Below are 27,705 nucleotides of genomic sequence, written 5' to 3' on the forward strand. Positions count from 1 at the left end.
GAGGAGCATCTGTATATGAATAGTTAGATACTAAAGATGACCTTTTGATGTCATGGGTTTGATATTAAGTGCTGTAGGGTTCACCCCTGTCTGAATTGATCTTTGTCCAACTCCATCTTCTGCCTATACTGTTTCCAAGAAATGGCTTTTCTCGCCATCACTGAGAAAGAGCTTTTTAATGTTATTTGATATAATGTTCCTACTTTACAGTCATCTCATCAGAAATTCCCCATGATATGCCTAATCTAAATCTATTCCTCAAAACCTTAATCCTATTATTTCCCATTAATCAGCTGACATTGATCATTAACAGATAACCACCATCCTCTGTATTTAACAGATTTGAGACCTTATTATGCGTTATCATGTAGGATGTTATAAAAATCCCCATTATTAGCTACCTTTCCATTCTTTTCTTGAAACTCCCCAATCCCCCAAAACTTACTCCTATCTAAGAATTAAGGAGCAACATAGACTTAGCTGACATTTCTGAGGAGGGACTGAGGAGAGATTTACACTGTATGCTTCCCAGTGAAACCACCTGAAATTGTTCATAAGTCATTGATCTTCTCTGTAGTTGTCTTTTTTTTCATGGGTGGACACCAAAGATCCCTTCTTTCTTTCCCTTTGAAACATTCAGCTTTTGTGTTTTCTTTTACCACAATTTACAGAGCAATTCCTACTCTGCCCCTAAACTTGCAGATTCCACTCACCTCCCTTAACAATAAAATGAAACACCAGTAGTTAACAGGACCCATTCTCCTTAGAAGCCAGATTAGTAACCCGCTGCAATAATCAGAGAATGTCCTTTGGACGCCTTTTGTATTTGAAGAGATGATAGTGAGAATTTTACAAAACTGATTGAAGATATTAAGATTTTTAGTTGTTCCTCAGTGGGAAGATTGATCTACAGTTACATAGTTTACCATTACAGGAAGCAGAAGTATCTCCCTTACTATTCATAGACAGTTGCTTAAAAAATTGAAGAGTTAAGCATACCTATTTCACAGTTTTCTATATTGTTTTAAACCGTGGAACATTTCCATAACCTCAAGAGAGTATGGTACTGACTATGTGAAGATCAAAGTTAGGTATTTCCTTAGTGATGGAATTGGAGAGTGAACTTTGGATGGAAATGTATCTTTCTTTTTACTATAAATAGATACCATGATAATGCTAATGGAGAGTTCTTATAAAATAAGAAAGTTACAGATCCTGTATGAAATAAGCTTCCTTTGGTATCTTTTTTTTTTCTTTTCTTTTTCTTTTTGAGACGGAGTCTCGCTCTGTCACCCAGGCTGGAGTGCAGTGGCCGGATCTCAGCTCACTGCAAGCTCCGCCTCCGGGTTTTTACGCCATTCTCCTGCCTCAGCCCCCCAGTAGCTGGGACTATAGGCGTCCGCCACTCGCCCGGCTAGTTTTTGTATTTTTAGTAGAGACGGGTTTCACTGTATTAGCCAGGAGGGTCTCGATCTCCTGACCTCGTGATCGTAAAGTGCTTACATTGAGCCACCGCGCCTGGTATCTTTTTTTTCTTTTCTTTTTCTTTTTGAGACGGAGTCTCGCTCTGTTGCCTAGGTTATAGTGCAGTGATTCGATCTTGGCTCACTGTAACCTTTGCCTCCTAGGTTTAAGCCATTCTCCTGCCTCAGCCCCCCAGTAGCTGGGACTATAGGCACATGTTACCACACCCGGCTAATTTTTGTATTTTTACTAGAGACGGGGTTTTACCATGTTGGCCAGGTTGGTCTCAAATCCTGGCCTCAAGTGATCCACCCACCTCGTCCTCCCAAAGTGCTGGTTTTACAGGCATGAGCCACCGCGCCTGGCCTGGCCTGGTATCAACTCTTTACAAGACATTAACAAATCTGATTTATTTTTGCTATAATTATGTTGTTATTGAAGTAGGTATAAACCTAAGGACTTAGATCAAACAAAATCATGCTTTTTATCTTTTTTAAGACAGGGCCTCACTCTGTCGCCCAGGCTAGAGTGCAGTGGCACAATCTCAGCTCACTGCAACCTCTACACCCCCCACTCCCCAGCTCAAGCCATCCTCCCACCCCAGCCTCTTGAGCAGCTGGGATGACAGGAGGGCACTACCATGCTTTCCTAACTTTTTAAGGTTATTGTAGAGATGAAATTGCCCTATGTTGCCCAGCCTGGTCTCAAACTCCTGGGTTCAACCATCCTCCCACTTTGGTCTCCCAAAGTGGATTATAGACATGAGGTCATATCTGGGATTATAGATATGAGCCACCACACCCAGTCTGTTTCTTTTTTTTAATAAGAAGGATTTTCAATACCTAACTGATCTCTACCCTCCTTTAATAGGAATCTGTGTTTTGTGGAAAATTACAGGTAGGCTTTATTATTCATGATGTGTGTGTCCTTGCTACCTATAGAAATTGGAGAGGGTTAGAATAAGTTCTATTATTAATAGTGGGAGTAGCCTGTGCCTTTTTTTTTTTTTTTTTTTTTTGAGATGGAGTCTCACTCTGTCATCCAGGCTGGGGTGCAGTGGTGCGATCTCGGCTCACTGCAACCTCTGCCTCCTGGTGCAAGCAATTCTCCTGCCTCAGCCTCTTGAGTAACTGGGACTACAGGCGCCCACCACCACACCCAGCTAAGTTTTGTATTTTTAGTAGAGACTGGGTTTCGCTATATTGACCAGGCTGGTCTCAAACTCCTGATCTTGTGATCCTCCCACCTCGGTCTCCCAAACCTGTGCCATTTTTTAAGCCAAATAGTATTTTCATAGACTTGATAAGTTCCAAAAACTATCTGCCCCATTATCTACCCCAATGAAATACTGAGCAAAAATATATTTTATTGAACAGTTACGAAATTGGTATGAGATTTTGTACTTGAATATATCTTAACAGGAAACAGGTTAGATATCTGTTAAGGCCAAACAAAGCTGTACTTTTATCCTTGGCGGTTCGTATATCAGATTGTTTGGTGGTGCTCATACTTCATTAAAAGCTGTAAGTAGAAACTGCCAGTTTCATAAATGGTCATGAATCACTTGAAAGTTTTTGTAGTTACAGAGGCAGAAAAAAACCTAGAGAGAAAATATTTATATATCATTTAAGTTACATCATATTATTTATTTTTATTTTGTTTTTATTTTTATTTTTATTTTTTTGAGACAGAGTCTTGCTGTTGCCCAGGCTAGAGTGCAGTGGTACAATCTCAGCTCGCTGCAACCTCTGCCTCCTGGGTTCAAGCGATTCTCCTGCCTCAGCTTCCCAGGTAGCTGGGATTACAGGCACGCACCACCATGCCCAGCTAATTTTTGTATTTTTAGTAGAGACAGCGTTTCACCATGTTGGCTGGGCCGGTCTCGAACACCTGAGCTCAGGTGATCTACCCGCCTCACCCTTCCAAAGTTCTGGGATTACAGGCTTGAGCCACTGTGCTCAGCCTTAAATTACATTATATTATTTTATGTATTTAGTTTTTTAGAGATGGAGTCTCACTCTGGCACCTAGGCTGGAGTGCAGTGGCGTGATCTCGGCTCACTACAACCTCCGTGTCCCGGGTTCAAGCAATTCTCCTGTTGTAGCTTCCTAAGTAGCTGGGACTACAGGCATGTGCCACCACAGCCAGCTAATTTTTGTATTTTTAGTAGAGATGGTGTTTCACCCTTTTGGTTAGGCTGGTCTCAAATTCCTGACCTCAGATGATCCACCTGCCTCGGCCTCCCGAAGTGCTGGGATTACAGGCGTGAGTCACCATGCCCAGCCTACGTCATGTAATTTTATAAAGGAATGGTGGAAAATGAAATATTGTGCTCCAACTGAGGTGTGGCACAGAAAACTAGGGCAACACTTACTTTTAGAAATATCAAGTGTTATTCACTGTTTTAGAATTAATTACATAATTATCTACCAGAACACGAAGATCCCAGGGTACCTTAATGGAAACACTACATTTCCAAATAAAATAATAATAATTATCACCTACTGTATTCAGAGTGCTTTATTAGCTGTAATTTTTTAACTCCCCACATCTCTGTGTGTAAATAAACATCACTAAGGAGATTAATCTGTTCTATACTTTAGAAATAATAAAACTAAGGCAGAGAAATTGATGTGAATGATAAACAAGGCATTGTGGTCTTGAATCATTTAAAGAGGCAGGTATTCAATGGGAACAATAGATGCTAACGAAGTACAAAAATCATTCTTGCAACTATTCATAAATTACTAGTTGGTAATTAATTAAAAGTATTACCTTTCTTCCAAAATGAGTGACTGAATCAATTTAAATTTTGTGAACAATGTCACGGCAGCCTTGAGACTATTGGAAATTCCTAAGATGTGACAGAGCTTGCTTTAGAATCACCATCCCAGGCACATGGTAGCTACACGAAGTTGTATGTCATTAAAACCATTGGATTGGGAGACTGAAGAGATGTAATACTCTGAATGTCACAAAGTTTGATTGGGGGATAAATCTAGGTTTATATACCACATCTTGCCAACAGAACAATGCTTTGTTTTCAGTGGAACAGTAGCAGTCTGTTACTGTTTTCAGTGAAACACTTGAAATCTGTTAAGATGGCCATGAAAGTGTTAGGTAGAAACTATGGGTCTCCGGGACACTTGATGCCCCTTTATACGACTGTAATCACTAAGGTGAAAACTGCCATTGGAACAGACTGTTATAGAGTCAAGGAAAACTAAAACCATCCCGAAAACAGTATAGCAAAAAGTCAAGGTGAAATGTGGTGGGTCAGGCACAAGTCATGAGCCTACAAAGTAGAGGGATGTTCTCTGATACAGTGTTCCAGAACTGCAGTCATTAGAGAGAAAAAAAGAAGTGTGATTAATGCCCATTTGGGAAGAATCTGAGGCAGAAGGAGGCTAGCCAGCTAAACTTCATTTGGGGAGATAAGTAAGACAAATAGTGACCTTGCAAAGATCCAAAACAGCTCTGCTACAGGGCCATTTGAACAAAAGAATGAACACATTCTAGCCTGACTCTGCCAAGCTACTCTGAAATGGTTGGAAGTGGAGAGAGAAAAGTGCTTTGAGATTTCATCATAGAAAGATCGTTGGTGAATGGACCAGACATTTAGGTTAGCTCTGCATTTCTTACGCTATTGAATTTATTTTCTATGGTGAGAATCTCTTTGTCTGATGGCACTCATAGCCTAAGATAATGGATGCACAATACACATGCAGGGTCTGAGTTCATTTGGATAGTATAGTGGGAAGGAATAAAATATTTCTTCTCAGTACAATTTGCTCCCGAAGTTAGAATCATTCACTGTTGGAAGATGATGATGATTCGTCTTCCTGATAGACAACTGGAAAAAAATTCCACACTATCTTACATACCCCTCTAGTTGAGGGATAGGGATTTGTTGACACCATAAAAACTATTTGCTCATTATTCACCTATCCTTGAGAATTGAACCCTTAGCTTCCATTTGAATTAAACTTCTGCTCAACTGATCAAAAGTTCTTTTTGACAGTACAGTACTCAAGGAATTACTGATTCTTGTACCTAAGAATGAAAGAAACAAAAAGACGTGCCATAAAAGGTTCAAACTTCACATTAGAGATGCCATAAAAGGTTCAAACTTCAAACCATAAGATCTAATTATAAAATCGCCGTTAACAGGAACATAGTTTAGAAAAACTTCTAAATTTATACTAAAATAAAAATAAATATTTAGACTTAGTTGTTATATCTAATCTACATAAGATCAAACTTGTCATGTCACCAGTTTTGAACTGGTGAAAGTGCACTTAAAATATATGTGAAAGCTCTATGTTTTTGCATTTCTAAGGGTGGAGAGAAGGCATAGCATTTTATAAATAGTGTGAGATTGAGAAGAACTTTGTAACTTTAATGTTTAATTGTTACTTATATTTATTAGATAAGTATGTTAATATATTTATACATAATATAGTCTTTTTATATTATATATATATATTATACATAAATATATAATCTAAATATATAATATATTTTATTATATATAATATGTATTTTATATATATGTGTGTGTGTATATATATAAGCTGGGCAATTCTAAGGAAAATTCAAACCAAAAAACTTGTGGCCAGTTAAATTATCTTTCCAATGAGCTGAAAAAAACCAAATGCACTTCCTTTGCCTCCCTAACACTCTCTAGATCTTCCTTTGTGGACAGCATGCCATTCTTCTCTTTTGCCTTTCCCGACTATTGTAATTTAGGTACCCTCCTTTTCCAGCTGCATGGTGAATGGGTTCTTGCTTTTTTCTTCCTCCTCCCAACTTTTGATCCTCTCTGAATACATTTCACAGACGACCATCTTCCAAAATAACAGCATCAATTAATTTTTTAACTTAAAAAAAATCTTCTTTAGCCCCAATTCTGCCCTCTCCATTGATGTCTAGTGTGTGTGGAAGAGGCTGTGCAGAGACTGATAAGCCCCCATTTGTGAAGGCGCTTCAGTTCGCAAGGCCTTTGAGGCACTCACAAATGGCGTTGTTTATTCAGCCAGCTCTGGCTCCCGGTGATTCCATGAGTTGGCCCACACATCTCACAGGGCTCTAATAACTGAGCCACAAGACAGCCGCTGAGCGATGGGAAGCAGCCTTTCTTCTGTGCCCGAGACTGGAAATCGGTCTTTGTTTTTCATTTTGAATAGATAACAGTTTGTTCCTTGACGTTTTATCTCAGTTAACTATTAAGGTTTCTCACCACACTTCTGTCCCGTTTTGCAGAATCTGATGACCTCCGAGGGGTCCCTGCACTCAGCCATCAAAGTGCTCCTGCCCCGCTGGACGCTCACAATTCAATGGTAGATGCAGGTGGAGGTGAGAACATCACCCAGCTTCCCCAGGAGCTTCCTCAGATGATGGCTGCAGGTAAATGCCAGCGGCCAGCACAGGACACAAACAAGGCTTTTTTGAGTTCTTAGTGGAAAACTTGCCCCACCTTGAAAAATATGCATTGAACCAGGAGCCTGGGCACTTGAAGAAATCAGTCTGTAGAACTAGTAACAATGAAAGAGCACTAAGTCAAATTTGACAATTTTTCTGTTTTGTGTTGGGTTTTTTAAGCTTTGTGCTACTTGTTTTTAAAGTTTATTTATTTAGAAATCCTTCAGAAAAGTCACTTTAGGTAGACACCTGCATTTTCTTAATGTAATAATGTAAAAGTTTGTAAAGGAGGGAATAGGTTAGGAGGTAACACTTAATAAATTCAGTCAGGACCAGTTCTCCTGCTTGACAACGATTTTCTTATTAGATAGAAGGCCTGCCTGCTCAAGAATTACACCTAGAAACAGTAAGCCAATGACCTTGTTATACCAAGAGAGTATTACTGCTCTGCCTCTCAGCCTTGTGACTTCACTAATGTTGTTTCACTGGGAGAAAGAAGCAATTCTTCCATTTTTTTCCAGGGATACCTCCTTAATAGCATGCTGTGTATAATATAAACTACATGTCATTAAGTGTTCTCCCAGAAAGTATTTGGCAACACTTTATGTTTATGTCTGGAGAAAACATTGCTGTAGATTATAGTTTTTTTATTTTTTTGTAGTTTGGGAATGTGCTAAATGAAGCCTCACATCTCTAGAAATGTGATTTTCTTTCAAACAAACACCCTTGCCTGTGAACTCTAAACCACGGTTTGTTTTTCCCCACAGCAGCTGATGGTTTGGGGAGTAGAGCAATAGACGCGACCCAGCTCAACATGTCCGTGACAGATCCCGCAGCCTGGGCTACAGCCATGAATAGCCTGGGCATGGTTCCCGTGGGGTTGCCTGGACAGCAGCTCGTGTCTGGTAAGCTTTCTCCTGGTTTCAGAGATGCTTGCAGCAGTACCGAAGGGTGTAGGTGACAGGTGCCTGGTAATCTCTCTGCACTGTGAGTGTTGGACATGGTCTTTTATTTATGACTGGGGCATGTTTGGCAAGTTGTACTTGAGATTCTTTTCCTCATCACCTTTCTCTTCTACCTAATAGCTGTTCTCAGAAAAAAACATGCTAACTATTATTGCTCTACACAGTCTTGCAACATCAATTGCATTTCTTAAAATTGGTAAATAGAATGGCTAATATTTGTTTTCCAATTTGCAAAACTCATTCACCTACATTATCCCATTTGATTGCACTGTCTTCCCTTTATGATAGGTAGATATTTCTTGTTGTTATTGCTCTTGTTAATGTTTCCATTTTACAAATAGAGAAACAGAAGAGCAGAGTTTAGGTGCCTTTTCCACATTGAAGTGGCAGAGCTATAAACTCAGCTCAGGTGACACTAAATTCCCTGTTTTCTGTCTACCACATGGTGGAATCATAATACAATGCATGCATTCAGTAGAGAAAATGTTTAGAAATATCACAAAGTCAAAGGTCATCTAAAAGATTTAATCATTGAATTTAACAGGTGTTTGCTGAGGATTTTACATGTGCCCTGTAAAAAGTGCTTTGAGAAATAGAATAAATATATATGTATATAAGTGTCTTTGAAGAGCCTTTCTCTCTAAATTGAAAAAACAAAACAAAACACCAACACCTGAAAAACAATGATAAAAATGATGTGTAGAGTCAGGTGTGTTACGTAGTGGTGCAGACTGGTAATGTAGTAATCAGATCAGTCACTGGGGCTTTGAGGAAAGATGTTATCAGGAAGCTGGGGCTTGCGCTAAGTCTGGAGAAATGAGTAGGATTTATATATGCACTCACTCATTCATTCATTCAACAAAGATTCATTGAGCCACTGTCCGGGTGCAAGGGCTCCCGCAGTAAACAAGACAGGTATGGTCTGCCCTCTCAGAATTTATAGTGGAGAGGTGACAACCAGGCATTATGCAGTAGTCATTGTTACAATGGCAGAAGAAAACTTCACTTTTGGCCATCAAGGTAGGTGAGGGTAGATGGTGTTCATTAAGTAGAAACCAATTGCTTTTGGAATGTTGCTAAATTTTACTTCCACATACCTGTGCACTTTATGCTGAGTTGACTAAGCATTTGTTTTTTGTTGTGTTTCTTTTTGGTTAACAGTGGCCATAAATGAAAAATTGCAAATTAATTATAGTAATATATATGTGTGTGTGTATGTGTACATGTGTGTATGTGTATATGTGTATACATACATACACATATATATATGGTTTCTTTTTTAATATAACAAGAAAGAACATGAAAATGGATAAGAGACCAGGGAAAGTAGGAGACAAAGGAAATACAAAGGCTGAGTTTTAAAACATTCCATTTAGGATATTTATCGAATTCTTCAAAATGCTATCAAATTCTTACAATTGAAGATTAGTCTGCTATAGGGAGGTGGGTATACATAAATGACATTTTCTGTGGCTTGAACATGTGTTTATCCCAGGCCCCTTTTCCCTAAAGCTTACCTAGACAGATGCTTTCTTCTAATAACTTGAGAGTAAAGATTTCTATTTTTCCACCCAAGTTTCCCCAGTTGCCTAATTGAAATATTCACAAAGCAGAAGTTACTAACTCTTGTCTCACCTCCTACTTCTCTCAGAAAATGTTGTACGACTTCTAGAGTAAGCCAAACCCTTCATAATTCATTATTTTTTCTTGTGATTTTGAGTCTTCTGACGTTTTCACCGTGACCAATTTACGATTTTCCCAGCAACTTGCCATGAAAAGAATTACAGCCCTACTTGTTATAGAAGATTTACCATATCTGCCCCGAATTACTTTTTCTGTGTCCTGTGTTACCCAAATTGCTTAAACTGTTTTTGAGCCTTTCAGGGTCTTTCTGGGCTTTCCTTCATCATTTACACAGCCTGATAATTTAACTGCACTTTGCTTTGTTCTCAGGGCCACCAGCCAACTACATTCCTTGATACAATCTCAGGGTCAGGTTCTGTTGTGTTTGGTTAGTGTTTATATATTTTATTCCAGTCTTTTTTCTGTGTATTTCGATCACACTGAATATAAAATTTTCTGTTATGCATTTTTAACATCTTATCCTAAACTATTTTTCCATTGTATTCTTTTATATTAAAAATTTAAAAATAATTCATCAAATCTCCAGATTACTTAACCATTCTACTATTTACATTTAGGCTGTTTTCATTTTTTCACTGTTAACTAGCCAAGTTTCCTTAAAGAACTTAGTCTCCCTGAGCATGCAAAAACATCTTACCTTTTCTATAAAACGGTGATCATATCTATTTCATGGAACTGCTGTGAGATTTAAATGGGGTAATTTATATAACCTCCATATGGTAAGCATACATTAAATAGTCTTCTTACTCCTTTGTTCTTATTTCTTCCTTTCTCCTTTTTGCTTTTTTTAAAGCAAATAACATTTTGCTTTAAAACATTGCAGTGAAAAAAAAAAATTGCAGTGGACATTTTTATGGATGGGGATTTTTGGCTGTTAGAATTATTTCCATTGGATAGGCCCCCACATGTGGAACTAGTAGGTCAAAAGAAATGAGCATTTTCAAGTTTCTTGCCAAGTACTGGTCGATTAATTCCCAAAATATACATATTGACTTAATATTTACTAATTTGATATGCAAAAATGGTATCCTATTATTTTACCTTAAATTATTCTATAACTACCCTTGTTTGTTTCCTTATTCTCCTTCATTTTCTATTCATATTTTCTCTTTTGCAAATAATTATTCTCTGATAAATGGATAGTATCCACTTATCAGACAGGGTTCTTGGTAATTTTGTTGTTGTTGTTGTTTTTGTTGTTGTTTATATTTGGGCATTTGTTAAACATTTTAATCCTTGGACTTCATATTTCCTGAAAATGTGTATCTAGTCCGGGTTTTGCCTCCTAATGTTGGTTCTTTTCTATGGTTTTTATATTTAATTTTCCGGTTTTGAATTCTTTATTCCATTTCTAAATGCGGAAAGGTTTGCCCACTCTGGAAGTTGTTATATTCCCTATTTTCCATGCCCCCATTGATTTAAATCTGCCTTTTATTGTAAATTAAATTCTTATGCATGTTTTTGTCTATTTCTGAAGTATCTATTCTGTACTACTGATTTATCTATTTTTATTCCAAGACCACGTTGTTTCAGTTCTTATAGTTCTATGGTATGTTTACATGATGTATCTGATGCCCTTTTTACTGTATCTGGTGTGCCCCACTATTGTTTATTTTCCACATAGCCACAGAGCCACGATGCCACTGCTTGCTCAGGTGTCATGCTGGCCACCTCTGGAGTTCTTCACTGTGAATGCAGAATGTTAGAGGCAGCCTTTAATGTTTCAGAAGGGACTTAAAGATTATTTAGTGTAACCTTCCTTCCAAGAAATCCTCTTTAAAACATTTCTGACAGGATTATGGAGAGGCTGGAGTTTATGAGTACTTGGCTTTCTCCCAAAGTTACTGATATTGCTAAATGACCAACCACTTTTCTCATATTTGTTGAAATTAAACTGACACTAAATCCCTTTCCTCACTGCTTCTTCAATTTATTGAAAGATTAAAATTATCAGCAAAGCAAGGCATAAAATTTTTATATCCTCTGATTTTATCAAAAGGGTTTCCCAGGAAATCAAATCCCTCATTACTGTGGTAGCATACCTTTCAGATGTGCTGTCGTGCACTTCCCCAGTGACACCTCTTCCACTTCCCTCCCCTTTCATCATCACCAAATGTTCCCCACACCATGATTCTGCTCCCACCTTTATGAATTTCTCTGTTTACCTTCTTCATAGGAAGTGCTACTTGAGATCATTACATTGAATTTGTTCCTTTTATCCCAAGTATACCATTATACTGTTATACCCTAATCCTAAATCCCTTACTCCAAAGTCCTGGCTGCTCTGTGAGATGATATTTACCTCCATTATTGTTTCTTGTTTGTTGTATTTCCCATACTTTGTTTTGGTTTTGTGAAGTTTTTTTGTTGCCTTTGCCTTTTATTGTTGTTGTCAATACTGTGTCCATTGGTGTAGATGCAGGTTTTTTTAAACTAGTCTGTTGGAACATTTGTGTTCCATTGTGGTTGTAAGGTAGAGTGGAGGCATAAGTATTACACTTAGGTGGCCTAACAATGATGTCAAACTCTGGGTTAAACACAGATAAATTGCTTTCTTTGTGGGTTTTCCCAAGGCCTTTACTATGCTAATGTGCAATAAATAGTTCTCAAAGAGTGGAATCTACTATGTAGAATTCCTAACTTAATTTAGCCTTTAAAAAATGCCTGCATTAGGACAAATACCTAAAGCATGCAGGGCTTAAAACCTAGATGATGGGTTGATAGGTACAGCAAACCACCATGGCACGTGTAACAAACCTGCACATTCTGTACATGTATCCCGGAACTTAAAGTAAAATGTAAAAATTAATTAAAAAACAAACCTGTGAGCCTCTCATGAGAAGCTAAAATATTCACTGTGGAGATCCTTCTCCACTACCATCCATCCTTCTGTGCCTCATATGATATCCTCTGCATGATCTAGTTTACAATTTTGTTTGTTTATGTTTGTGCTGAACAGTGTCACTCCCTAATCTCAAATTTCAAAATAACTCTCTTGTGGTCAGGTGTTGCCTGAAACCTTCTTCTCAGTTTTCTGTGGCACACGTTGTCCCTTTTCAGGGACACCTCTGGTGTCACAAGTTGAAATCTAGGATATCAAATCCTGAGCTTTGGCACCTCTTGCGTGACCAGCTGCTCTCTTCCTGTATACCCTAATTTCTTTTCCAAAGTTATAATCATCAACTGGAAGGAGAGCTGAAAAGCAGGAGCTGAGTGCCCAGCTTTTAAGTTTCTTGCCCAGGCCTGCATGGGAACTAATAGTGCTTTCTGAATATTCTCTGGTCATGAGATAATACCTTGCTTTTCTATAAACTTTTTGAAATCTCCTTTCTTATTGTCAACAATATTTCTTTAGCCGTTATTGACTCTGGGGTGATACACATCTCTTACTCCAAGCTTCTTAGCATGCCATTTGTGGTATTTTAAACACATGTTCCAAAAAGACATCATACTTCCAAATTAACAACATAGAGCCACATCCTTAAGCAGTGACTCATTTGGAGCCAACGAAAGACGTCTTCACACTTGTAAGGGTCTATCAGCACCTTTAAGTGTTCCTTGGCTCATACTTCGCCGTTTCTTTTTCAGAAGCCCTGGGTTCACTATCACTGCTTCTGTTTCCTGCCATTCTGAGAAGAACTTAGCTTTCTAACTCTTGGAAGGCTAAGATAGGTTACAAGTCCTTCTCTGTCCCCTTCACTACCCTCTCCCATTCACTGGTATTTCCACTTATTTTCCTTCTTCTCTGCTTCCTCAGAGTACTTTTTTCTAATTTCCTTCTTGGGTTGTTTAATCCTCCCAGGAACACCTTCATCCTCTTTAATATGCCCAGATATGAAAAGGAATTTGTTAAATCCTTTCATCTCCTCAAGCATCACTCTTTTAACTGAGATTTATTGAGCCAGATGTTATGCTAAATACTGGGAATACAGGACATAGACCTTACTGTCATGCTTTAGAATGGTGGGAGAGACAGGAAAGAGTAAATACACAAATACAAATCAACTTGATAAGTGGTTATGCTACTAATAGATAGAGTGCTATAGGATGTCACTGAAGAGAGTTAAGCAGGGGAGTAGCAGGATCAGAATTACATTTTTACAGAGCATGTTTGTAACCCCTATAGAGGACTGATGGGGGTGTGGAAAGGTTGGCAACCAGACAGGGGTTACCCAGATAAGAGACAACGACGGCGGTAATGCCAGCGATTATCCTGAGCAGTAGAGATGGAGTGATCTGAAGGGACTCGTGAGACATTTCATTGTAAAAACCACAGGAATGGATGACTAAGACCACGTGGAACATAAGGAGGGTGAAGAATCAACAGTGACCCGTAGGCTTCTAGGCTTGCAAGCTGGGTTAACCATAGAGCCATTTGCTTAGAAGGTGGGGAAGGCTGAAAGAGAAGGGTGGGTAAGATGACTCGTTTCCTTTTGGATATATTGAGTTTGAGGAAGCTGTTGAAAGAAAAGCTGTGGTGAGCAGGGAGATTATGGTCCTGGCATGCAGGAAGGAAGGCCTGATGGAGCTGTGGCTTTGGTGGCCACAACATAGGGATGGTTGTTGACACCCTGGGGACCGTAATGCCCAGACACACTTCTACTGTGAAATTAGGAAGAAGCTCTCAGATGCTCCTTCAGGTTTCAGCCTACTCTACAGCCAGGTCTCCAGATCCCTCTCTTATGTCCCACTACGTTCCCACTATTACAGGGCTCCCAGATTTGAAATGAGAGAAGTGGTCAGAGATAAAAAATGGAATCTGGAAATCCTGCCTGAAACCATCTCTTCAGCTTACAAATACACTCAGGACTGTCCGTTGATAAACCACCCCACATGCTTGTTTTTAAAATGAAAATCATACTCATACCAGCAAAGTTTCTTTCTTTAGTCCCTTCAGATATTAATGGTGGCATTCTCTGACACAAGCATGATGAAGGGGATACAGACAGCCTGGCAGGTACCAGTGGGGGTCTCTAAAGGACGATGCTCAAAGTTCTCTTTTGTTTTTATTTTCCATCTTGTTGAAAGATTTCTCACTATCAAGTGTCAGAAAACAAATAGGCCCTTGACTTATGTTTCGCAATGTATGTACCTGATTTCATGTACTTGTGATAGTTCTGTTACACTCTGTGCAGTTACCCTTTCTTCCCCAGGACATCAGGACAGTACATTCGTATATTTATTTGCTCACCACAGTATTACAGTATATTTTACAAGGCACTAGAGGAACAGCAATTGGCATGACCGACCAGTGATGCTCTTATGGAGAACACATATCTCTAAAGAAGATGTCATCAAATAATTATACAAATGACTCATTATAATGGTGGGATATTATAAAGGGAAATTGGGAGCCTAACTTTGTTTGGAGGTATTGGAGAAGCTTCAGAAAAGGTTCCTCTAAAGTAGTAATATTCAAACTAAGACCTGAAGGATAAATTAGACTTATCTAGTTAGCAGGAGGGAAGAGCAGAAAGAAAGGGAGAATTTGAAAAGATGAGAAAGTTATAAAAGCAGAAAATGCCCTGTTCAAAGACCTGAGATGAAAGGAGCTTAACCCCTTTAAAGAAGAGAAAAGTGGGTGTTTGTGGGCCAGAGGTAATGGTTGGGACGGAGTGGGATTTGCAGGTTGGTGCTTAACACAAGTCTGGTGGGATAGGCTGGGGCCAGACCATGCTTTCCAAAGCTTGGAGTACAGACTTTATTTGAAGTGCAAACTACTGAAGTTTTAAGGAGATAAGTGACCTCTGACTCATGTTTTTTGTTTCCTTATTTCTCCTAACAAAAAATTATCTGACTTGTTTTATAGAGACTGCATTGAAGAATGGCAAGAGGGAAGGCTGGGTTTATATCTAGAAGGCTTCTGTCCAAAAAGGGATGGCAGAGGTAGATTGGGCAGAGGTAGATAGCCTAGATATATCCAATGGGACTGGAATATGGAGCACCTACCATGTGCAGGCACTGCCATAGGTGCTACACATGCTGTCCTGGAACTTGCATTCTAGTGCTAAGCTGATGTGTGTGTGTCTACAGTATTTCTTTTGTTTGTTTGTTTGAGACAAGATTTTACTCTGTCATCCAGGCCAGAGTGCAATGGCATGATCACAGCTAACTACAGCTTCAACTTCCCGGGCTCAGGTGATTCTCCCCTTCAGCTTCCCCAGTAGCTGGAACCACAGGTGTGTGCCAGCTAATTTTTTGTATTTTTAGAAAAGATGAGAATTCACACCATGTTGCCCAGGCTGGGCTCTCACTCCTGGGCTTGCTTGATCAAGTAATCTGCCCGTCTTGGCCTCCCAAAGTGGTAGGATTACAGGTGTAAGCCACTGCACCCAGCCTGTCTACAGTATTTCTAGAGATAAGAGAATGTGTAAAATCTGTTTTCAGAAAAAGATTTGCTTTGGCCTGTTCCATGTACTACATAAGGTAATTGACATCATTTAAAGCAAATCTAAGATTGTTCTCAAGTAACTCTCTACAAATGACAAAAGCCTATATCCTTGTTGGCTTAGAGATGTTACAGACTTCTTGTTAAATGCTTGACATAATATAGTCAGTTTTCTATTCCATGTAATGAATAAGATAAAGTTACTTGCTTAGTATTAGATCGACCTCTTCTGAATTATTAATGTAAAAATATTTTTGCCCTATGTATACTATAACAAATACATATATATTTAAATTTTATTCTAGTTTGCACCTCTTGATTAGCTTAATCTTTATTTGCTCTGTTGTACTCTGGTGTATGTGCTACTCATTAGCCTTTTGAACTATGCTGGCCACATTCTTATTCACTAGACTAAAACTAGAGAAAATATTTTTAAATAATTGCATGTATATATGTACATGTATTAAATATATACTCTATAATATATAATTTTTATATGTGTGTCTATATCACAAATACATACATTCCCTAATTTTCTTGATCAGTATCTTTAATAGCCCAATGAGCTGAGGGAAAATATTTGCATTCCACACTAGGAAATTGTATCCTCTGCTCAGAGTGGACATTCTAATTCAGCAGAGAATAGAAAGAAAAGCCAGACAATTAAATTCTCATATTAAAATGAGTTTGAGTGTTTCTATACTGATATAAGTGTGTGTATATATGTGTGTGCATGCATGTAAATTGTTGTGTATTGGATTTTTGCATTGGGTCAATGTCAAAGTCTTTTATTTGTAACTATGGATTAATTGCATAGGGGACTTCTCTTCCATATCCATTGTTTGCTTTTATTTCCTTTTATTATTCTGCAGCCTGCCCTATAGTTTACAATGTGTTACATACTACATTCTTGAATTGTAAGAACATGTCATTTATGTGCTAATATAATTATTCTATCATCTGTCTAATAGACTGTGCTGGACTTCTTCTATGGGAAAGAACTGTAGCTAATCATCTTTGTATTTCCTCTATCATTAAAGTTGGGTGCTTGGTAACTATATAGTTGAATGAATATGTAATTTGGTTCATTTATATAAACATTTACATAAAATGCATAATACCTGGAAAAGTCACTTTTATACTTGGTCCTTAGACTATCTAAACTATAGTTTTTATGTCTTCAATCAGTTAGATACGAAGAGTAACTATGACTTCTAGCCCCCTTATTTGACATCCATGATTTATTTTTCTCATAATTGAACATTATGTTTTCAGATGCCTTCTTTCATAAAAATGTGTCTTTCCTGTCTTTCTTTATCATGATTATGCTTTCATCTACCTTCTTGCACAGATGGAGTATATTTATAATAGCTGTTTTAGTGTACTTATCTACTGATTCTATTATCTGTGACATTTCCGAATCTCTTTCTTGATTGATTTTTATCCTTATGATAGGTCTTATTTTTCTGTTTCTTTGCATGCCTACTAATTTATTATTGGTTGCCAGACATTGTGAATTTTATGTTGTCAGGTGCTGGACTTTTTCTTTTTCTTTCCTTTTTTGTCTTCCTTAAAATATTTTTAAGATTTTTTTTTTTTTTTTTTCCGAGATGCAGTCAGGCTCCTTGGAAACAGTTTGATTCTCTCAAGGCTTTGATTTTATACTTGGGTTAATGGATTTAAGCAGCCTTTAGATTGGAGATAATTTCATCCCATTTCTGAGGCAAAACACTTCTAGGAACTCTTTACTGGTATATTGCAAGGTTTCTTCTCTCTGGATCTTGGGAACTTGAGCTACTCCCTGCCCTTTGTGAGCTTCCACCGGTGAAGAAAGGTTCCATCGGTGGCTTTTGCCCCAGCCTTCGCAGTTCCCTCTCAGCCTCTCCTGATCAACATGCAGCCACAGACTCTGAGAGGACCTCTGAAGATCTCCAAAGCTCTCTGTCTCTGATTGGCCCCTTCCTCTCTTGTACTCTGCCCTGAAATTTCCAGGAGCATTGGTCTTCTCAGATGTCGAATTCAGACAGACCTCGGGCTCTGTTCTGGTTTCTCTTCCTTGCTTTAAACCGTGGAAACTTTCTAGACAGTGGCTGGGACTATCATAAGTTTCACTTCATTTATTTCCCCTCTCTCAATGATCACTGTCCTGCACCTCTTGTTGTACAGTATCTGAAAACCATCATTTCATATATTTTGTTTGATTTTTTAGTTGTTTAAAGTAGGAGAATAAATTCTATCCTCGTTACTTCCTGGTGGCTGGAAGCAGAAGTTTACAGACAAAGTCTTTTTAAAATGAATGTACGGCCGGGCGCGGTGGCTCAAGCCTGTAATCCCAGCACTTTGGGAGGCCGAGATGGGCGGATCACGAGGTCAGGAGATCGAGACCATCCTGGCTAACACGGTGAAACCCCGTCTCTACTAAAAAATACAAAAACTAGCTGGGCGTGGTGGCGGGCGCCTGTAGTCCCAGCTGCTCGGGAGGCTGAGGCAGGAGAATGGCGTAAACCCGGGAGGCGGAGCTTGCAGTGAGCTGAGATCCGGCCACTGTACTCCAGCCTGGGCGACAGCGAGACTCCGTCTCAAAAAAAAAAATAAAAAAATAAAATGAATGTACATATTCCCTAGGGATATAAGAAGTTAAAACTCTGAGGCTAGATATGAGTGACTTTACTAGGAATACTAAAAAGAATAGCAATAAAACCTATCATTATTTGGCACCTAATATGTGACAAATACTCTAAACATCTTGCATCATTGAAGCCTCTGCTAGCTAAATATTATTAACACCATTTTATAGAGGAGGGAACTGAGTTTAGGTGATGTGAATTAACTTACCCAAGGTTACTCAGCTGGAAGGAAACGGTGCTGGAATTGATAACCAGGTGTGTCTGCCTAAACTGTTTCCACTATATCAGGATTTGGGGGCAGATGGTTAAAGCAGAACCTCCTATGTTTTTTACCTTAGGCCAGCTCTATCTTTACACTTTTGTTTTTAAAAATAAATACCTTGGGTGGAAATACATCATTGGTGGCGGGGGTAGGGGAGAATCATAGACATTTCTTTGTATTACATTGAAATTTAAAGATTTCAATTATTTAATTATTATGCATATCGCTTTTTGTTGTCTTTGAGTGCTGCAGATTTCTATTTTCGAACCTGGGTCCTGTGATCTAGATATTGTACTAAAGTTGAACCAGGAACAACTTAGTAACATAAAGTGGACTTCTGTGAGTAACACCATGGTGGTCATGTACTCAGGTTTATGACAATAACCAAAAAGTGATCATCAGTTTGGGAGAGAATATATACATTGCAGTCTGAAAGCAAGTAACACTCTCTCAAAGAAAACAGAAACTTGGAATTTTTAATGTTTAACACGAATAAGATGGACTTGAGTGAACCTGCATACATCCTGCATGGGAAATCCAGAATGCAGAGCAGGTGGGATTGCTGATTTGGTAACTCAGGTGGAGGGAGTTCCTGGCTAATGGATTCCATTTCTCAGAAAAGGATAGGCAAGGTCATCTGCTGAGGATAAGTAGGCTGATGAGGAATGGAAAGTTGGAAGGGAAGGGAGAACGCTGGAAGGTTTCACTGGGGGAGAGACGGGAAGCTGACCAGAAAAATATGGTAAGATGTCTGGACACTCTTTGAGAGCCCTGCCTGGTTTTCTCCAGCACTTTTGTGTCTTCCCAATAGGCAGGCACGGAGAGGGAAGGTGGAGTTTATCCAAGGTTGGATTGTAACAGGTAGGGAGAATGAAAGGCTAAGAGCACGAAGAAGGCATGAGCATTTTCAGGAGAGTAATTTCGGAGCTGGACTACACACTCTTACAAGAGTGGGGGTGGAGCCACGAAAAAAGGGCTGGGTTGATGGGGCAAGAAAGTGGAGGGGTGGTTGGATGGGCAGAACTGAGGACGGCAAGCAGAGGGTTGGAAAGGTGGGAAAGTGCAAGGACAGAGGGGCGTTAGCCCACTACAGCAGTATGTGGGGATCCTTCCTGCGGTCTTTTCAGGAGAAAAAACTTTTCCTTCAACACTGAGGAAATGTCTCTGCAACAGGCAGATGGTGGCTTTAGAACCTGAGGTCTTAGGTTTGAATCCAGGCTTGTTCCCTTAGCTGTGTAAACTTGGGCAAGTGAGTTAATTTCTCTGAGTTTGTCTGTAAAGGAGAGGATAATCATCATCAGAGAACTGTTGCCTTTTCTAGAATCGGTAAAGTGTGGTACATATTAAAGGGATCAAATGTGTTAGTTTCTGTTACCTTCGTTGGAGAGCAGTTTAGGATGGCATGGGGAAGGGGAGAAGAGTGACCTTAGATGACTTCCTATTTTAAGGGAATGAAGAGAGAAAACTTGGCCCCTGTAGAAAATGATCCCCTTGTCCTGACATCCCCTATTGGCAGAGAAGTGACAACCATTCTCTACAAGCCATGTGGAGGCACCCACATGTACCCAATGCACACTCACAAATCATAGCTCTATGACACTGTAGCTGACCCTTGGACAAAGCCAGGGTTAGGGCTGCCGACCCCACACAGTAAAAAACCTACATGTAAGTTTTGACTCCCCCAAGACTTAACTACCGGTAGCTGGATGTTGACCAAAAGCCTCATAATAATGTAAACAGTTGATTAACACATATTTTATATTTATGTGTGTTTTATGCTATATTCTTACAGTAAAGTAAGCTAGAAGAAAAATAAATGTTATTAAGAAACGATAAGGAAGGGGCTGGGCCCAGTGGCTCATACCTACAATCCCAGTACTTTGGGAGGCCGAGACAGGCAGATTGCTTGAGTCCAGAAGTTTGAAACCAGCCTAACCAAAATGGTGGTAAAACCCTGCCTCTGAAAAACACACAAACAAACAAACACTGGGGCATGGTGGCATGCACCTCTAGTCCCAGCTACTCAGGAGGCTGAGGCAGGTAAATCGCTTGAGCCTGGGAGATCAAGGCTACAGTGAGCCATGACTGTGCTAGCGTACTCCAGCCTGGGTGACAGAGACCCTGTCTCAAAAAAAAAATGAAAAAATGATAAAGGAAAATACATTTACTGTTCATCAGGTGGAAGTGGACCATCATAAAGGTCTCCACGCTCCTCGTCTTCATGTTGGGTAGGCTGAGGAGGAGGAGGAAAAGGCAGAGTTGGTCTTGCTGTCTCAGGGGTGTGAGAGGTGGAAGAGATGAAGGAGTTGGAAGGGGAGGCAGGAGAGGCAGGCATACTCAGTATAACTTTTATTGAAGAAAACCGGTAATAAGTGGACCTTCAAAGTTCAAACGCATGTTGTTCAAGAGTCAGTTATATTACAGTATTTTCTAGTCATCTGTTTCAGCATCCTCTGTGGATTTCTGGGCCTATTTTAAACCTTCTAAAACATGAGACCTGGAAACTGCAACTGAAGTTTGAGTCCTTAAAGTACCCCAGGTTCTTGGCTGGTGGAGAAACAAAAAAAACCTCATTTGGCTTTGGAATGGGTAGGGAAGCTTGTCTGATGCTACATTTCTGTGGTCTTACTTACAATACAATTTTACAGTAAAAGTAGCTGAGCTGTAAAGTACCTAAAACATAGTTGCATATGCAAATTAAAACTCGTGTATTGAGTATCTGCTATGCTCGAGCACTGTGCTGTGGTCTCAATGTTTGCATATCCCCACATTCATATGTTGAAATCCTAACCCCCACGGTGATGATATTAGGACATGGGGACTTTGGGTGGTAATTAAGTCATAAAGGCAGAGGCTTCTTGAATGAGATCAGTGCCCTTTTAAATGAGACCCAAGAGAGCCCCCTCACTGCTTCTACCATGTGAAGGTGAAATGGTAAGAGGCCATCTATGAACCAGAAAGTGGGTCCTCACCAGATGGCACATCTTCCAAGTGCCTTGGTCTTGGACTTCCTAGCCTCCAAAACATAAGTTTCTGTTGTGTATAAGCTACCTAGTCTGTAGTATTAGTTACAGAAGCTCCCCATAGACTAAAACACACAGTATATAATCTCATTTAATTGGTTATTATCTTGAAAAAAGATGTTTTGGTCATCAAGACAAACATGATTGAGCTGTAATAAACTATATTTTCCTCTTTAACAGGGACATTACCTTGCTATCTATCATAGAAGATATAATTTTGACCTTGAGGCTTTACTTCTCAATGTTTATGCCTATAGGGCAAAAGGACTCCTTTTCTTTAAGGGGAAGGAGAAATGTGGTAGTCTTAAAGTTCACTAAGTCTTTCTGACCACAAGGGCATCTTTAAAGAAATATTCCTCACTTCACTGGATAGGTGCCTTGTGACCTCCGTCAGTTAATGCATCCTAGCCATTTATTCCATCTCAGCAGGAAAAATGAGCCTCAATACCCTAATGTGAGGTGACTCCAGTCTCCATGGGGACCCTGTGCACAGAGTGAATCACTGCTGATGAGGTTCTAACCAGAGACATTTTCATGAACTGTGCAATCACTCAAAAATGTTCATTTTATACTTTCAAGACTTAGTGGCCTCTCTTGGAAACCATGTATTTGAGAACATCTTTTTGAATTTGTTCATCCCCAGCTGTGAGAAAATACTGCCTAGTCATGGGTAGGAAAAAGGCAATTTAGAAAAATAATAGAGGAAAACGATGATTTCATCCTTGTCTGAATTTTGTATGTCATTCTTGCTGGGGCTTCGCCAGGAGAGGGGCAGGCCAGAGATTCTGCAGGGGCACCAGAGAAGCCCAGTATGCAGCAGCCTCAGCCACCAGAGAAGACTGGAAAGGGCATGAAAGTGCAGGAAAGGCCACTCAGTATGGCAAGAAGAAAGCACAGGCCTGTGCACCCTGGAGAGGTGGTGTTGCTCCTACCCTGCTCTGTCACATGGTGGCGAAGTGGCCGTGGGCAAGTTACACAGACTTCAAGGGCGTTGCAGTGCCTAGCTGTCAAAGGCAGGTATTCAGGCTCCCTTAAAGCTCTGACTTTCTAAGACTTAGAGGGAAAAATCTTAAAAATCAAGAACATAAGACATTAATATGCACAATGCTAAAATGACTAACGTCTGGTTAATGTCTGGAAGGAATAAAGCAACATGGTGACTTTTAACAGGAACCACGGGAAGAGTATCTCCTGAAGTTAAGGTAATCTTGGCCAGGACTGGTGGCTCACGCCTGTCATCCCAGCACTTTGGGAGGCCGAGGTGGGTGGATCCCCTGAGGTCGGGAATTCAAGACCAGTCTGGCCAACATGGTGAAACCTTGTCTCTACTAAAAATACAAAAAATTAGCCAGACACGGTGGTGTGCACCTGTAATCCCAGCTGTTCAGGAGGCTGACACAGGAGAATCGCTTGAACCCGGGAGGCAGAGGTTGCAGTGAGCCAAGATGGTGCCACTGCACTACAGCCTGGGCTACAAGAGCAAAACTCTGTCTAAAAATAAAAAATTAAGGTAATCTTTTTGGTGGGGATGATGTTGTTTGTTTGTATATCTGGTCTTTAATGGAGGCAGAGAGCTCCTACAGAGTCAGTCACACATACAGCCATGTGAGGGATGCCGGAGAATCTTTGTAAGGAACTCAAATCTTGCCAGGCTTTGAAGAAACAAGTGGCAAGAAAAGGAAGGACATTTTCCTGCCAGTTTCCAGGCTTTTGACGTAGCAGTGGCATCTGCTGAGTAACCGGTACCGGAGGACAAACACGAAAATGAATAGTAATTTAGATGCTAGCAATTAGATGGTCTCAGTTCAAGCAATCTTCAGAAAAGAGCAGCACAAGTAGAGATTTTCTTATCAGTAAAAGGTAACCGGGGTACATGCTATCTGAAATCTCAAATAAGTGGCCATTGTTTGTTTTTATTTGTAATTGTTATCATCATGGCTCTATCTGATGACTGAATTTACAGTTCTGTAAAGAAACGTTGTGGAAATATGAGCAGGAAAGAACAAGAAATGCATATTTTCTCACCTGCATCCCCTTGGCAAACCTCTTGCTGGTCCTGAGCCCATCGCAGCCTACGTGGGATGGGCTTCTTCTATGAATGAGTAAACAAAGTATTCTGCTTTACACAGCTTCCTGCTGGGCTCCATGCTTGTGGATAAGGCCATGTTTCTTCGGATCACATTCATGAGAACGAAAGCAACACTGGGGCAAAAATAGCGAAAGTATAGATAATTAAGAATGTATTGTGATATGTTTGTCCACTATATAGGAAGATAATCACACCAACTCAATGTTTGTGGAAATCATAAGATTTGGGAGTTTGAAAGGACTTTAGATAATAATATCTCGTCCTAGTTTTGTTTTGTTTGGAGACAAAGTCTTACTCTGCCCAGGCTGGAGTGCAGTGGTGCAATCTCGGCTCACTGCAGTCTTGACCTCCCAGGCTCAAGCCATCCAAGTGATCCTCCTACCTCAGTCTCCTGGGTAACTAGGACGACAAACGCACACCACCACACTTGACTAATTTTTATATTTTTGGTAGAGATGGGGTTTCACCATGTTGCCAGGCTGGTCTTGAACTCCTGAGCTTAAGTGATCTGCCCCCCTTGGCCTCCCAAAGTTCCAGGATTATAGGTGTGAGCCACTGCACCCAGCCCTGGAGACAATATTTCATTTAACCTTAGTGATCTGCCCCACAGTAGTGAACGTGTCACGCTGTTCCCGTGCTCATGGCAGATGTTGCTAGTCCATCAGAGGACTTTCTTGCTACTGAGGTAGAATGTGTGCTTCCATTGCAACATAGCACTCCAAGGAGCCAACACCAGTTCATATGTGAAGAAATCTATCTGCCAATCTTTCTGCTAAGACTGATCTGGTCCAGCCCTTGCATTTTTGTTTTGTTTTGTTTTGTTTTCCCGTAAAGGTTTTATTATGCGGGGAGGGGAGGGATTCCTCCTTCTTGGCAGCCACTTTCCTCATGGAAGCCATGACCAGAATGTTGCTCAGCTCCTCTCTCTTCCTCCTCCTTGGCCTTTTCTTGATGAATTTGAGGGCCTGTTTGTCTTGGGAGACTTGTGGCAGCTCCATGGCATGTTGCATGGGGCAAAGCCACATACCTCTCGGATCACATCTCCCATGAACTTGGTGTGCTTGGTGGGATGTTCGTGCCAGCAGCTGTGCCTTGGCTAGCTTGTGTTCTTGGTCACCTCATGGCCCTTGTTTGAGGCCCAGGGCCCCGGAGTAACGCAGAGCCATGGTTGCCGCTCATCATTGGCTGCTGCTCATCATTGGCTGCCACAGCACTTTCATATGATGGACAAGGAGACAGAGGTCTGGAGATTGTCTTGTTTAGTTCTACAGAACAATGTGTCTTGATTGGTTTCTCCACTTTTGATAGATTTGAGAGAAAGACTCTAGGCACTCTTGCTTATTCCTTTCCTTGCCTGATGAACAACATGCCAAGTTCGGGATGCCATTGAATTTTCACTCAGTGAAATTGGCTAGTCATACAGGAGCAGCCTAACCTTGGGCTGATCAAGAGGAGACTTCATTTTTCATTCATTCTCTGTAAGAATTTTGTAGATATTAAAGGAAAAGCCTATTGATATTACACAAGTGTATTAGTTCATTATGTATTGCTGTAAAAGAATCCCTGAGACTAGGCAATTTATGAAGAAAAGATGTTCATTTGGCTCACAGTTCTTCAGGCTATACAAGCACAGCACCTGCATCTTCTAGGCTTGTGATGAGGTCTCAGGAAGTTTACAGTCATGGTAGAAAGCAGTAGGTATGCCCACTTAGCAAGAGAAGGAGCAAGAGAGAGAGGAGGTAGTGCCAAGATCTTTTAAACAACCAACTCTCCTATGAATAACAGTGAGAACTCATTCATTTCCACAGGAAGGGGCCATCCATGAGGGATCAACTCCCATGACACGAACACCTCCACCAGGCCCCACCTCTAACACTGGAGATCACATTTTGACATGAGATTTGGAAGGGACACACATCCAAACCATATCAATAAGGCAACTGAGATGTGGATCAAATTAATGAACCACATTCATTTCTTTACATTCGTAGAGTCTCAATTATTCCTTGTTTCATTTTTAATTCTTATAACTTTCTTTGTGCTAGAAGACCATACTTAATCATTCATCCTCTCTTTATGCTGTATCTATTTGTCCGTTCACCCATCCATCCATCCATCCATCCACCCACCTGTCATTAGTCCACCCATCCATCTGTCCATCTATCTAATCTGTATGTTCTGCCTAATGATGAGTCTCTTAATGGAAAGAACTGTATTTTATTCATCTTTGTGTTTCTTATGCCTCCCGGAACCATTCTTGTTATGCATTGGTATTCAATAAATATGTACTGAATAAAAATATCTTTAGCCTGTGATTTCTTGCCCCTTTTACCTAATCTATTTTATTAGAACACTACAAACCATTTGCCTACTTTCTTTCCAATTTGAAAAGAAGAAATTAAAAAATACCTTTCTTAAAAGCTTGTAATTACCTTTTATCAGGACTTAGGCCTAAACACCCACAGCAGGTAGCTCTGAGAATACTTAAGTTTCTTGGAATCACTTGTACTTCCAGCCAAAGGAGTGAAGTACTATTGTGTTTTGGCTGAAAATGAACTCTCTTCGAGCAGCAATTAAAAAATACAATGCTTCACATTATTTTCTCTTCTTATTGGTCATCTTCCTTTTTATATGAATTATTTCTAATGACTAATGTAAAATATCAGAAATGCCTGCAGAGCTATGCCTGGTTTTGCCTCAGACTTTTTGATACTGACTTATAATTGTCAGAATAGGGACCCATCCCACTCCAGCAGCCTCACACCAATTTCTCGTGGCTGAACACAGAGAAAAACACAGCAAAGATATTTTTTCAAAATACTTCTAAGGAGAATCATTCGTTTTACACTTTGAATGAAAAAACAAATTCATAAGAAAATCAGTAGCTTTTAAAGAAAAACATATTAATGATTTTAAATGTGTGTAAATGTGAAACCAAAATATATAGAAAATATTGAAACTAAAATTGTATTCTCAAGAAAAAAAATGGGTATTTGAATTAATATTACATTCCTCCTCCAGAGTTTAGCTCTTGTTGCCCAGGCTGGAGTGCAATGGTGTGATCTTGGCTCACCACAACCTCTACCTCCTGGGTTCAAATGATTCTCCTGGCTGAGCCTCCTGAGTCGCTGGGACTACAGGCACCTGCCACCGCACCTGGCTAATTATTATTATTTTTTTTTTTGTATTTTTAGTAGAGACGGGGTTTCACCATGTTCGCCAGGCTGGTCTTGAATGCCTGACCTCAGAGGATCTGCCCATCTTGCCCTCCCAAAGTGCTGGGATTACAGGCATGAGCCACTGCACCCAGCCTCATACTAGTTTTAATGTCATAGTTTAGTAGTATCCCTCCTTCACTCCCATATTTATTAACCATCTTTTGTTGTGAATACCTAAAGTTATTCCTGCTGTCATGGAGCTCATGTTCTGATTGTGGAGACAGGTAATAAACAAGTAAACCGATTGATGAACATATCATTAGAAATTGTAATGATTGCTATAAAGAAAATAATACAATGCTGCAGTAATAGACCATAAGGGGAAACTTACCATGAACAGGGTCTTTGTGGAGACTAAATTTAAGCTGAGATTCTGAGGTATGAGAAGGAGCCAGCTATGGAAAGTGGGGAAGGAAGAGCATAGAAGAGGACCCCAGAGGCAGAAGGAGCTTGACTCGCTTGGAGAAGTCCTGACAACCAGCTTGATGGTTGAGGTGGAATTGGTTATATGAAGAGCTCAAAGTGGTTGTTAGAGGCCCTGCAGGTCCCGGGAAAGAGTTTGATCTTAATTCTAAAATTAATTGATTGAAGGTGACTTATTTAT

At 39.9% G+C, this 27,705-nt stretch overlaps 1 protein-coding gene and 1 pseudogene across 2 annotated transcripts in view; one reads left to right on the top strand and one right to left on the bottom strand.

Annotated features, from left to right (window-relative positions):
* The window catches only part of ENOX1 (ecto-NOX disulfide-thiol exchanger 1), a 257,797-nt gene that overhangs the window by 40,344 nt on the left and 189,748 nt on the right, over positions 1 to 27,705 (top strand). For both annotated transcript variants that reach the window (XM_033234035.1, XM_033234031.1), the window contains exons 2-3: positions 6,727 to 6,870; positions 7,653 to 7,790. In XM_033234035.1, coding sequence (XP_033089926.1) covers positions 6,801 to 6,870; positions 7,653 to 7,790 — 208 coding nt within the window. In that variant the 5' untranslated portion in view covers positions 6,727 to 6,800. The remainder of the gene's footprint in view (positions 1 to 6,726; positions 6,871 to 7,652; positions 7,791 to 27,705) is intronic.
* On the bottom strand, positions 24,621 to 25,049 carry LOC117098601 (annotated as a pseudogene).

The sequence above is a fragment of the Trachypithecus francoisi genome, unplaced genomic scaffold, assembly GCF_009764315.1.
Source record: "Trachypithecus francoisi isolate TF-2019V2 unplaced genomic scaffold, Tfra_2.0 Contig01461, whole genome shotgun sequence".
Lineage (NCBI taxonomy): Eukaryota > Metazoa > Chordata > Mammalia > Primates > Cercopithecidae > Trachypithecus > Trachypithecus francoisi.